The sequence below is a fragment of the Crocodylus porosus genome, unplaced genomic scaffold (assembly GCF_001723895.1).
Source record: "Crocodylus porosus isolate Cpor-Errol unplaced genomic scaffold, CroPor_comp1, whole genome shotgun sequence".
Lineage (NCBI taxonomy): Eukaryota > Metazoa > Chordata > Crocodylia > Crocodylidae > Crocodylus > Crocodylus porosus.
This window is the reverse complement of record NW_017728935.1, coordinates 5,773,688-5,787,058: the sequence shown is the minus strand read 5'-3', so window position 1 is coordinate 5,787,058 and position 13,371 is coordinate 5,773,688. Positions and strand designations below refer to the sequence as shown.

General features: G+C 49.2%; 1 protein-coding gene across 4 annotated transcripts in view; it reads left to right on the top strand.

The window, feature by feature from the left end:
• HIPK1 (homeodomain interacting protein kinase 1) overlaps nt 1–13,371 on the top strand; it is a 30,417-nt gene extending 17,046 nt beyond the window's left edge. The window contains exons 8-15 of one of the 4 annotated variants that reach the window (XM_019546796.1): nt 732–853; nt 2,659–2,793; nt 5,684–5,823; nt 6,195–6,377; nt 6,694–6,909; nt 7,219–7,457; nt 7,836–7,972; nt 8,507–13,371. In XM_019546796.1, the coding sequence (XP_019402341.1) occupies nt 732–853; nt 2,659–2,793; nt 5,684–5,823; nt 6,195–6,377; nt 6,694–6,909; nt 7,219–7,457; nt 7,836–7,972; nt 8,507–8,992 (1,658 nt within the window). In that variant the 3' untranslated portion in view covers nt 8,993–13,371. Of the gene's footprint in view, nt 1–731; nt 854–2,658; nt 2,794–5,680; nt 5,824–6,194; nt 6,378–6,693; nt 6,910–7,218; nt 7,458–7,835; nt 7,973–8,506 lie in introns of all 4 variants that reach the window. The other 3 variants (XM_019546795.1, XM_019546798.1, XM_019546797.1) reach the window with 3 other exon arrangements.

Below are 13,371 nucleotides of genomic sequence, written 5' to 3'. Positions count from 1 at the left end.
AAACTGAACGTGCCACTGTTGCTGTTAACTCAACACTTCTGTTCATGAGGAAACATCAGACTTGGCAGAGCAGCACTGGAGAGCAGCGAGGCTGAATTGCAAGTGCCAGTTTTGGCACAAGCCAGGGTAGATTTGCACTTTATAGACTAACTAAGCCAGAGCTGTATAGCCCAAGCTTTTGTGAGCCTGAGCTTGCTCCATCAGTTGCTGTCAAAGGACATGCACAGACAAATGCATTAAATGGAGAGAGCGCTTGAATACAAAAGACAGGAGGAGGCGAAGGCGAAATACCTCCTTACAAGCAGTGGGCAGAGAGTAAAAAGCATGGACAAGAACATTTTAGACATCTGGATTTAAACCCTCGGAAAAAGGAAATGCAAGAGAGTATGATGAGAAGGTACCGTGCCTCTAAGACAGTGGGGTCATTTTCTCACATACCTGAACAGGTGCATTCTTTCCCTGCTACATGGCAACACCTTTCAGATACTTTTAGATCGATGTCTTCATTTGGTTGCTACTTCAATTATTTAATAAGTAGAGATAAAGCCCCTAATTTGGGAGCGGTGTGAAGGTGACACGCTTCCAAGTCCAGTACCTAGGGGTTGTGAACAAACAGAGACTTTTATATTCGTCTGCTGTCCTCCTGCTCTCGCGTAGCAGGAATTAGACTGTGAGAACTGTTTGAATAATGAGGAAGCGTGTTAACTGTAACTGGTTCTTGTTCCAAACAGCTGGACTCCAGGCAACCACAAAGCATTCTGGGTTCCCAGTACGGATGGAGAATGCCGTTCCCATTGTACCACAGGCACCTGCAGCGCAGCCATTGCAGATCCAGTCAGGAGTCCTCACGCAGGTAAAACTGGAGTTAGTTTGAATTCCGGGCGGTGGAAAACATGAGTCCAACTCTGGCCCCTGCACTGGGGTGGCGTGCAGGTCTGGGGGAAGGCGGGAACGACCCTAAGCGCATTACTAGAAATCTCAGAACACTCTGGGAGCTGCAGCCCAGGTCTTGGTGTTTTGCTGTGATCTCAGGAGTCTGAGTCTCATTTGTTACTGGGGCATTTGACATTGGTTCTCTGGAAGTGGAGCTGGCGTGTGCTAAGTGCCAGCCGTGGGGGGCTCAGAGAGGTTTGTGAGCCACTCCCAATACTGGGGTCTGAGAGAAAGGTGCCCAGCAAATCCTTAAGGGAGAAAAATCAGGGGGAGAAGTTTGAACGTTTTTAACATCCCTTGCTGACTTAGGAGTTTAGCCTTGAATGATGGGCTATATAGGCAATCCTGTTGTTCATAGCATGCTGCATTGACCTGTGTAGACTTGTCAGTACACATAAAGCAGCATATACACTGAAAACTAAGACAGCAGATTCAACAGAAAAATAATGTGTCCATTCAAATGACCTGTCACATGAGAAGAGAGATCCCAACAGACAGAAGTAGAGTTTTGAATTACAGATGCATTATTTCCATCTTTAATTCAGTGAAGTTACTTCTGCATCCTCTTTTTTGGCATAGTTGCATCCTTAGCATGAGTGGACATGTGGCACTGATAATATCTTCCCTTAAGTTATTTCTAGGGTAAAACTAGTGTGCAATAAGATGTCATAATTAATTTTGAGTGTTGGGGTTTTTGCAAGATAACAGACTATATATTTCAAACACATATGTTCTGTCATAAAAAAACAAAGTTATGCTTAGAGAAACAGCATCTATCTGTCTTGAACGTACAGTGGGTCACAGTGCTAAGCATTTTTTCATACATGTAGGTACTAAAGTATCTATAATCATCGTTATGGATAATACTATAATTCCATGTGTTTGCACAGTCACTCAGTTTCTGTTGACATTTACATAGGGAAATAGTGTGCACACGCTGTTCATTTTACTAGCTGGGAGGTCCAAGGGAAGTGGATTGCTCTGAATGATCTAGTCCCGCAGGAGCCATTTTTAGGTGATCAGTTGCAAATTTGTGTGTCCGGTTCAAAAAATGGTTGTGGCATTGGGTGGTGCCTACATTTTGTCTAGCGTAATTACACAGGTGATTATACTAAATGAAGCCTGCATGAAGCAGACCCCCCCTGCTGCTTCTCAGCGTGAAATACCAAACTAGTTCAAACATCTGTCTCTAAATACGATGGTTCATTGTCTAGTTTTGTCTCCTGGCAGTTACATCACAATCAGTGTTAATCTGAATCCAGTGTGGAGACCCAGGCACCTTTGATTATTAAAACCTTTTAGTTTAGCCTTTCCCAAGAATACTGCACATGAGAGAGCATGCTTTTTGATATACCCTTTGTATCACGTCAAGGGTTTCCCATGCACCACCATGGTCCAGGTGAGGACGTACAAAGAGAAAGTATAAAGCACAGAGCTGGAATGTGTTTCCACTTGGGGCCTATGCACAATAAGGTCTGGGACACACAACATCAGCTCACAAGAAGCCTGTTCCCACATTCCAGGACGGCCTCCCTAAAGTTGCCCAGGGTCAGCTTAGTGCACCTGAGGGGCTGAGTGTGGGTTTGGATGTGTACCGCTGAGTTCTGCAAGCCACTCAGGAGCACCAGCGGTACCAGGGGGTGAAAGCCTTTGTGGCTCTATTGCTGAACCCAGTTGACCTGCCTCGGTACGTTTGTTTCACTCACTGCCTAATCTGCGTTTCAGGGAAGCTGTACACCACTAATGGTAGCAACTCTTCATCCTCAAGTAGCCACCATCACGCCGCAGTATGCGGTCCCCTTTACTCTGAACTGCGCAGCCGGCCGGCCAGCGCTAGTAGAACAGACGGCTGCAGTACTGGTAATTGCCTCCCTTGATTGTGTTCACTAACGGAGTTTTTGTTTTAACTTAGAATTGCAGAGGGCATGGAAGCATGTGCCATCTTGTGGCTGTGTTCTTGCTACATCTTAATGTCTTGTTGTTTTCCTCCCCAACATTGCTGAAGCACTGTCTGACTCTGATGTTTAGTGTGGCTCTGTAAAGAATCCTGATCCACTGACTGTTGCTCTTTGCTAGCCTAGAGCTATCAAGCTCTTCTCCTAAGCCCTGAAGAGCTGTAATAGTACTTGTTCTTTGCTTACTGTCCTATCTTTACCTTTCAATTGTCAAGAACAAAGGAGAAGCCCTTAGCTTGACTCTGCTACAGGTACCTGACTGGCCAGAATTTGAAGCACTTGGCAAGTTAGCTGTTTGGGGTTTTCTTCGTTTGTTTTAATGTTCTAAAGCTTCTTTGCGTGTAGAAAAGTTGCAGGTGATTAAGATCAGGCTAAAACCACTAAGAATAGCAAATGCTTTTTAATTTATTGCTTCAGCAGTCAAGATCTCGTACCCCTCCTTGAACAAGAACAATCATTCTCTGGCCTTTCATTATCTAAAACCAATCCCAGGCAGCTTGCATCATCCAGATAAAGATGTTGCTCCCCACAGATGCTTTAGTTCTTACTGCATTTTGTGGTTGAAATTAAAGGTGAGCTCTAGCTTCTAAAAAGGCAACAGTTTCTCAGGCTAGTTCACATTGAGCAAAACAGTGATTTGAAAGGGTCTGTGGGGAGATGAGAGCAGCTGTTTTCTGAAACTGTACGCTTTCAAAATTGTCTCCCTCTGAATGTATCTGGTGTCTGCATCAGAGCTGACCCTGCAGGTGCCACAAGTCAATCGATGTAAAACCCCAGAATCAGATCAGTGAAGCTTATTGAAACATTGCAATGCACTTGAAGTCGTGGTGTCCTCACGTGTCTTTCAGAGCACACTCCATCTCCGACATGAACCATTTTGTCTTTTGTGGCTTTAAAGTGATACTTTATGAGTATTGTTTTTCTTCCAAGCTGGAGACCGCTTCTGGCCAGAGCCAGGCCCTGGTTGAGGCTAGTGATTAAAACTGCCTGTAAGAGCCTTTGTCACCAGCTGTAGCACAGATTGCCCCTCATTTCTGAGGATGGGCAGGCTGGGGAGTGGGTTCTGGGAAATCCCAGCTGCCTGTGCTAAAAGGCCCAAGGGATCGTGTCTCCTTCCCCCCCTTTTCGCTCTCTGCCAATGGGCTGACACCCCAGCTCTCAGAGAGGCAGCCGCCACTGCCGCAGAGCACGGGCCACCATCAGCCAGAGCGACTTGTCCAGGAGGGCCTTTGGGTTTCTGAGCCAACAGGCAGATTAGACCTGTTTTTCTGTCTTTGTGTGGAGGACCTGGCTCAACACTCCCCTGCGCAGTGGTAGGAGGCCAGAGCCATCTGTCTTCAGACTGTGAGCCTGGGTTGTGAGTTTCTCCAGAGACTTGAACGTTTCCGTGGGGCTGTCTGCAGCCTCCGCCCGAGCTGCTCACCTGTAGTGCTTCTGACACTTCTCCCCTCGCTGCTTCACCTAAGTTTGCATTAGCCATTTGCTCAGCTTTGCATATTTTTGTCCTTCCTCTGTCAAAACAGTTCGTCGCTTGGAAGGCCCGATTTCTGCCTCCCGTTGGGAATTTAGATCTTGCTCTGTATTAAACTCTCTGCTTTGTCTTGTGCAGGTGTTGGCTTTTGGAAAGACGCATGGTGTGACTTTTAACATATTTCTCTTTTTTTTTATTACTCCGCTTACGTTGGCAGAGGTGTTAGCCGTTCTCTGCTCGCAGGCTTCTTGTTTGGAACCCGTCTTGTAGCACGTGGGTCTGTTCCTTGCAGAAACGTTTTGTTTAAAGCAGCCTGTGTTTACGGTTTTGCAGTTTAAACTGCAAGAAACAGAACCATGTGTGTTCAGCACCCTGGGAGATGTTGTACTGCAGAGTGCCATTTGGCATGGACATGTCTACATGTCACCAGTGTCGAGGGAAAAGCCAGGGCCCCTGAGCTCAAAGCGTGTGCGCGTGGGGTGGGATCTGACATAAGACCAAGTGCCTTTTGCTAGGCTAGTTTTTTTTATGCAGTGACCGTTGACACCCTGCACAAGTAGTTGAATGCGAGTGGGGGCAGTGCTATATTTATAACCAAGCAGTAATTCCCGGCTCATGTCACACTGCATGGTAGCAAAATGACGATGCTTTCAAGAGAGGTTGCAGGCTCCAGGTACTCCATGGAGCCGGCCCTTTCTTTTACCGCTGTCAGTCCCAGTTTTGTTTCATTTTTTGACACGTCTTCCTCATAGTTTCTGAAAGCTTGGTCCAGCCCCTCCTTGAGATCTGGTCTGGGGGGATATGGGCTGTCCTGCCTTTCTGCCCGCTGCAGGATGGGTTATGGAGAGGGTTTTGCTTTCCTGCAGTGAGCACTGTGAAGGAGAAGCTGACTGGGCAAAGCTGCGCCCCCCCCCCCCCCCCCCCGAAGCAAAAGCCCTTCGATGCACTGCATGCAAAACTGTCCCAGGCACAGCTGTTTGGGAACAGTGGCCTCAGAGGTGCTAAGCAGAAATGATTCCTAGTATGTAGGTCAAGATCCCCTCCCCGCTTCTTGGCACCCTTTCTGCAGTACAATATGGACACCGCCCTTCTCCCCAGGTGACACCTGTGATATCTGAAGTGGACAGACGGGCTGGGGAAGCTTGTGTCTCTGGTTTTCTCGTTCCCTTCCATAGTGAGGCCCTTTGAGGAAGTGCAGTCTGTGCCTTTGTCTGCAAGTTAACACGCTGCGCAGTTGACCCTATTGTTTCGAACGAGTCTTTTCTCCCCTCTCAGTGGAGTGGAGCTTTGTGAGCCCCTTTGTCCATTTGCTGTTTTGCAGCAGGCCTGGCCTGGAGGCACCCAGCAGATCCTGCTCCCTTCCACCTGGCAGCAGCTTCCAGGAGTTGCTCTGCACAACTCCGTACAGCCCACCGCTGTGATTCCAGAAACAATCGGAAGCAACCAGCAGCTGGCAGACTGGAGGTAAGGGGCCTGGTTAATGCAGAGGCTGGTTCTGAGCCCCTGAAAGGGCTGGAATAACATTAAGGGACAAGCTTGTCCTTTGCTGCCAGCTTTCCGTGTCACCTGAGCCCGAAACCTGCCAGTGCCGCCTCTGTCAGGGGTGCGGCAGCCGCTGATGTGTGACCAAACACATTTCCCCCTGCCCTAGCAGGCTTGTTAGCAGGCGGTTGCTCTTTAGCGGATCCAGTAGAAGCTTGAGCTGCTGAACGACCACAGACCCCAACTAGAAACTCCCGCCCCACACCTCTGTACCGCACGACAGGTTCAGACGCGCACAGCCCGGGGGGCTTGCAGAGTGGCCGCAGTGCTGGAGTCTGTCTCTCTGCCCCTAGGAATGCACACTCCCATGGAAACCAGTACAGCACCATCATGCAGCAGCCCTCCTTGCTGACCAACCACGTCACCCTCGCCACGACCCAGCCTCTGAATGTCGGAGTCGCTCATGTTGTCAGGCCGCAGCAGAGCAGCAACTTGCCAGTAAAGAAGAACAAGCAGCCAGCCCAGAGCACAGCAAAGTAAGGCTTCCCCTCCGCTGCCCCCAGTCCCCTGTGAGGGGTATGCAGAAGGCACCCTGCAGCCCCTGAGTCCCATGTCAACAAAGGTGTGACCTGTACCCATTTCTAGTTTGCTACTGCTGTGTAAAAGGATATGAGCAGCTAAGGGCTGTGGGCCAAAATCCTTGTTGAGCTGCCTCAGTGCCAGGCCCTCCGCTATCTGTCTCTAAGCAGCAGTTCAGTGCATGGCAAAAAAAAGTTTCTAGGGGCTACTGTGGTATCCACTGTGACTTGGCCACTGACCCGCACTTCTGTTCATCCCCGTGGCTCCCTTTAGGCCCAGTGCGACCCTGGAGGCGATGCCATCCCAGGTGTACTCGCTGATTGGGAGCAGCCCCCTTCGCACTGCCTCTTCCTCCTCCAACACACTCGTTTCGGTGCCGGAGCAGCACCAACCTATCGTGATCCCCGACACTCCCAGCCCGCCTGTCAGTGTCATCACCATCCGCAGCGACACCGATGAGGAAGAGGACAGCAAGTACAAGCCTGCCAGGTAGTGACTTTAGCCTGGCAGCCAGTGCCCTGAGCATGGCTCAGCCAGCGCCCTCCCATCTTGGGACCTGTGGAGCACTAATGGGAGGGGATGTGCTAGGGTGGGAAGGGCCCTGCTGCTAGTCTGGCCAGGCAGCGCTGTGCAGAACCCCTGCCAGCCTTCGCTTGCTTCCACATCACCGGTAAGTAGACTAAGCAGAAAGGCTGTGCAGAAGGATGGCACAAAGCGTCTGGCTCAAGCATGCTCCCTGGATAGGCCTTGCAAGGCCGTGCAGGTGGAGTTCAACCCTTTGGTGCTTCCTCCCCTTAGCTTGGGCATGAAGCAACGCTCCAACGTCATCAGCTATGTCACTGTTAATGACTCCCCGGATTCGGACTCCTCCCTGAACAGCCCGTATACTGCAGACCCGCTCTCCACGCTCCGAAGTGCAGGAAACGCACTGGAGCTGCCCAGCAGGGGAGCAGCTGATAGCTCCAGCTCTCGCACCATCATCATGCCTCCTCTGAAGACACAGCTGAATGACTGCATTGTGGCCACCCAGGCCTCAGGTAAGTACGCTGTGCATCCAGTGCCTGCCTCTCCCTGCCGTGCTGCCAGCAACCTGCGCTATCTCCACTCCTTTCCTGCCCACTACGTCTCAGGTCATAAGCGGCTTTCCCATCGTGATGGCTGCTGCTTTTGGGCTGTGGAAACCTCAGTTCATTTTCAGTGTCTCAGAATAGACTGTTTCGACAAAGCTGTTGGCTGTATTTCCCAGGTCTCTGTAAACGTGCCCACAGGTTATTTGTTCGCCTGAGCGTGAAACTGTAACTAGAGAAGTCACCGTGTAACCCAGGAGCCTGTGCTGGTTTAAGATGCACGAGCTGGTAAAACAATTTCTTAACTGTGGCAGGGAGGAAATGGACTAAGCTGCTGGTGTTTTTCAGGCATCCTCAGCAGCACCAGTAAGACCAAGCCAGTGGCGTCGGTGAGCGGGCAAGCGTCCGGATGCTGCATAACGCCGACGGGGTACCGACCACACCGCGTGCTGAACAACGGCGTGCAGCCGCTCAACCTCAGCCAGGTGAGCAAGGGTCTGGCCCTGCCTGCTGGCTTCTCTGCTCGCGCTCGGCTGGTTCCATCGCGGCACCAAGGCTTGGCAGTGGGGAGCCCTGCTTTGGAAGTACTGCCTTGGGCCGGGTCACAGCCACGCTTTTGGGAGCTTTTGAGCCGAGCGGGGAGTCCCGTCCTAGGGCCCTTCTATATGGGACAGACCACGTTCCCTCTTCGGGGAGAGGAGTTACTGGGCGATGGGCAGCTCGTCCCATCGCCCAGCCGTTCTGCATAGGAGGACTTGGTCCAAGCCTGCTTTGCTTCACTTCTGCCCTCAGTGGCAGCTGCTGCCTTGGGTCCTCCTGACCGCCTTTCTAGTCTCAGGAAGTCAAACAAAACTCCAGCTCCCAGACTCCGTGCACTAGCATGAGCTGGGGACAAGTACACAAAGCCTGCTGCTGCCAGCACCGGTCGATCGCATGCTGCATCTCGGTCTCGCAGGCGCCGAGGGCCTGGGAGGGCTGTGCAGGAGCCCTCTCATGACTCCTACTCTCTCCCTCTGCAGAACCAGCAGACGACAGTGTTGGCCTCACAAGAGAGAAGCGGGAACCCGGCCCCACGCAGACAGCAAGCCTATGTTGCCCCACTCCCATCGACGATTTCTCAGGCTCCCTACGCCTTCCAGCACAGCAGCCCCGTGCACCCCCACCTGGCGGCAGCGACAGCCAGCACACACCTTCCCAGCCAGCCGCACATGTACACCTATGCGCCCACCACGGCTGCCACGCTGGGCTCTACCAACTCCATCGCTCATCTCTTCTCCCCTCAGGGCTCCTCGCGGCACACGACCTATGCCGCCCACCCTAGCACTCTCGTCCACCAGGTCCCGGTGAGTGTCGGCCCTAGCCTGCTGACATCTGCAAATGTCCCGCCTGCCCAGTACCAACACCAGTTTGCTACCCAGTCCTATATTGGTGCTTCCCGCGGATCTGCTATTTACACTGGATACCCGCTGAGCCCCACAAAGATCAGCCAGTACTCGTACCTGTAACCCCTGCGTTCCCTTTGGTTTGTGGGGCTCGGGTTACTGTTGCTAGCCCCCTTGGGGTACAGCTGTCCTTGGCAATAGGCCTGCCTGGCTGAAGGAGGATTTCAGGTGACATTTCTCTGGTGTTGACTGTGCTGTTGTGGTCACGCCATGCCTGGTCGTGCTTGAAAGGGTCCCTGACTGGGGGTTTGGTCACTGACCGGGCAGCACCCTTTGTTACCAGTTAAAGGGGCACTGGCTAAGATTTTAAGCTTTCACTTTTTATAGATGCTTTTAAAAGGTCCCAGTCCCACCTATTTAAAGCTATTCTGTTGTTATGCTAATCAGAGGGGAAATGGAAATCAATGTCTTTATAGGCAAATGCTGATTTTTTTTAACTCATAATTTATACAAAGACTAGCAGATTATATTTTAGCAGCTTGCACAAATCCATATTGCCACTAAAAATGTAATGCACATTTATGTCAGTATGTTGCTAGAGCAGAGTTTAAAATTGAGTGGAATATTTTGCAGTTTGTTCTGTAGCTCACTTGCTTACTAGCAGATCGCCATTCCTGCAAAGCCCTTATATGTCCTTGTTTGGCCCTACCTGGAGTTTCCGTTTATTTTCTGCTCGGTATAAGGGTACGGTAGAGGCAGCTACCTTATACTAGCACCGTAATATTCAGCAGTCAGTTTGACCCATAACATCTCTGCTTTGTTTTCCTGGAAAGGCTGTGTTTCGCTAGTGCAGCTGAGTCTTGATCACTGCCGAAGCCATTCGGCTACGTTTTTCAGTTACGTGCAAGAGCCCATGTGCTTTGCCAGAACGCGTCTTCTTCTGGTGAGAACGAGTTGCTGTGCTGCTCTGCTCTCCCAAGTTGGATTTCTCTGGTGCACCAGGCACTGCCCTAGCATGGAGCCAGATTCCTTTCCCAGAAGCACAGGGCTTTTCTCTGTTCCGGTTTTCTTTATCTTTTTCCTCGTATGATTCATTTAGGAGGGAGTTGAACAATCTGAAATACGATGAAACATCAGTGTATCAATGTGTACAGCTTTTTATACTCCTGTGAGCATATCATCCTGGGTATGCCGACAGCTAACTTCAAAGCGCTCTTATTAAGACTTGTATACAGTAAGTGCATGTAGGAATTGCAAAAAAAATCCAGATTTTAAAGTTTATTACTGAATTTCAAACTATTTTAGAAGTTTTGTATTGGTGGTGTTTTAATATTTTACATAAAAAGAAATATGTACATATTGATTAGAAAAAAATATAACAAGCAAAACTTCCTGCTAACCCCAAATGTTCTGTCTTTGTAATCAAAATGTGTAGTGATTATACTTGAACTCTGTACTTAGTGTTTGTCTAATTCTTTAAACGTTCCTGGGGATGAAATTGATGTATCCTTTGTATTTAAACCAAAATGAATTGATACATGTTGGAATGTATGTGAAATAATGCAATCGTTAGAGCTCATCACTGTAGCACTGAGAGAGAGAAGTGGAGCCTCATGAGAGACAAGGATACCTTCTGATTTGTTTTGCACAGGTATGTGTGATGAAGAGTTGTTTGGTGTGTCCCCTTATTGTAGTGCCTTAAATGATGATGTAGTGTGAATAGAGTTTACAGTGAGCTTGCCTTATGAGGGACCAGCAAGCCCCCGTCGAATTGAAGCAATTCACTAAGCTTATCACAGCAAGAATAGCAGTCTGTTGCATAGATGCAGTGTTGTCCGTTTAACGCTAACACAAACAGCGACGTTTTTGTTGAGAGTGAAGCGCCGGTTCCTTAAAGCTTTTCCTTGAAATGGCACATATACTGTTAGCCGTCTGTCGATGCATTCGCATAGGGTAGTGTCGGGACCGCCTTGGAATATTTAGTCTGATGTTGCGGAAGTGATGAAGGGTGTGCAATCACTTTTTATTAGATTCAGTGCGGCATTACCTTCCCCTGTGTGTCTAGCAGACATTCCTCGTAAAATATTGCTAGCTCGGTGATAGGATGTTTATACCAAAGAGAGCCTGCTGTAAAGCACATCGCGTAACAGGACCTTTGCAGACTTTTGTAATGCTACTGCTGCTGTTGGGAATGTGTATCAGCCGTCGCACTGGCGTGTGAGGAAGTCCTCGGTTGAGGTAACCGGTGTGGTTTTTAAATGACACTTTGTTTCCTTGACTCCCTCAAAGTAGGGTTTATTTCTTGACCTTCAGTATCTTGTCTCAATGGCTAGTAAACTGGCTTAAGCCAGTGGTCTTACTGCAGCAATAAGAGGTTTTGGCGACCTTGAAACCCAGTTTATGTTCTATCTGTATGGAAAACAGGCTAGGTCTCTTGACCGGTTTGTGACAAGGAGTTGTCCAGAGGTGCCGCTTTCAGGTCTGAAAATCCATGTTGTTGGGATAGGAAGATCTAGGGTGGCCTGGTGCTGAGCAGCTGTAGACGGCTTGGCGTTTTCTACAGGAAGAGGAGTAGGCGCTCTGGCACGACAGCAGCGGTTAGAGACCTCGCGGACCCGGAGTCCTTGTTTAGCGTCGTCGTAGTCACCGCGCTCCTGTAGATGTGAGTGAGGATAAGCGAGCGACCTGCGTGTTTCACATTGTTGGCGTTAACGATGCTTTGTTGCTGTAACACGATCAGCACGTGTTTTACTTGGTTTCCATGCGACATGGCTTGTGTGGAGTACTTTCCCTAGAGATACCTCTTGGATACAGAGTTGTGCCTTTCCATCCAAAGGCAGACTGAATCCAGCACCTGGCTGTGATGAAAACCTTTTACCCAGTGTCACAGACAGCACGCTAAGGCAGCTTAGTGACAGCCCCCAAAAAAGCTCCCCCCAAAAGAGGAAAGAGCCGCAGACCTCTAGAAGAACTGCCCAGCTGCGGGGAAACGGTGGGAGGAAGACGGGGCACGGGCCGGCCTGCGGCGCCAGCCCAGCCTGGTGCAGCTGCTTCCGCTGGCTGCTTCTGCCCTGCAGCGGTTGCCCCTGAATGAACCGGGCACGTTGCTGAGTTCCCCGCGTAGCTACTGCAGGCTGGGGGCAGGCAGACAGCACGGTCGCACCACTTTGTGCTACGCTGCGGGAAAGCCCCCCTCCTTTTAAAGGGGTCTCACCGTTTCCCTTAAACAGCTGAAGCCAAATTTATCCACTAGGTATATTCTGATCTTTTCCACAGATTCACCTGTTCCCACTGGAAAAGGAGGGGTAGATGGGAAGTGCATTGATGAGAAGTGACAGGCCCTGTTTAAAACAAGGCCTTGGCAATGGCTACATCAGATTTACACTGTGATATGCGCCATCAAAAACAAAGGCTGCTTGGGCCAGCCTGCGGCCTCCTCCCTGGGTTTCTAGGGCTGGCCCGAAGCATCCTGCCCATTCCAGCCTATCCTAGAGTTTCTGCTCTAAGGACGCGCATCCTTTCTCCCTGCGCAGATCCAGCTCGTCTGGGTGCAGATCAAGGGAAGCATTAAAGAAAGAAATCCCCTCATTCTCACAGCTGGCGTGTGCATTCTCTGTCAATGAACGTGCTGTTCCTGAATAGAAACCGAAGGCTTTCCTGACACTTTGGTTGTATTCTGGAAAGTCTGCCACAGGCGGAGCTCGGGATTCCTCTTCTGAATGTTCAGTGACTCTGGTCCCGCCTGGGTTTATCCTTTTGATTCAGACATGGTGTTACGTGGGAGTCGTCCCCACTAGCTGACTTGCGTTCACAGCCGTACTACCCACTGCAGAAGCAACTTCCGAGCTGCTTAGCCCCCAGTTGACTGATGCAGTAAGTTACCTCTGATTCAGCCATTTTTTTAGTTCACAAAACTCAATTGCTTCTAAATGACAGGATTGGCACAGCCCTGCTTTCTTTTTTATTTAAACTTACGAATGGTGCCGCATGTCTACATGGTTGTTTGTTTGTTGCTAAACTTTATATAATGTGTGATTTCAGATTCAGCTTGAAATATATCTATCTCACTACATGTAGCAGTACATTATATGTAATGTTAGTATTTCTGCTTGAATCCTTGATATTGCAATGAAATTCCTACTTTATTAAATGTATTTGATATGCTAGTTACAGTGTGAAATTTAACTTTCTTTTATGGTTGTGCTCTTCCTTTTTACAAGCCGCTAGATACAGGTCGTTTCTGACAATTACTGATCTATGTTTGTATTGCTGATGTACTTAGGGGATATGTATAAATCATTTTAACAAAAGAAATAGATATTTAAAAATTTAATACTAACTATATGGGAAAAGGGTCCATTGTGAAAACATAGTTTATCTTTGGATTCAATGTTTGTCTTTGGTTTTACAAAGTAGCTTGTATTTTAAGTATTTTCTACATAACATGGTAAAAATGTAGAACAACTGCAATGCGTCAATAAAAGGGTTAATTTTCTGTACTC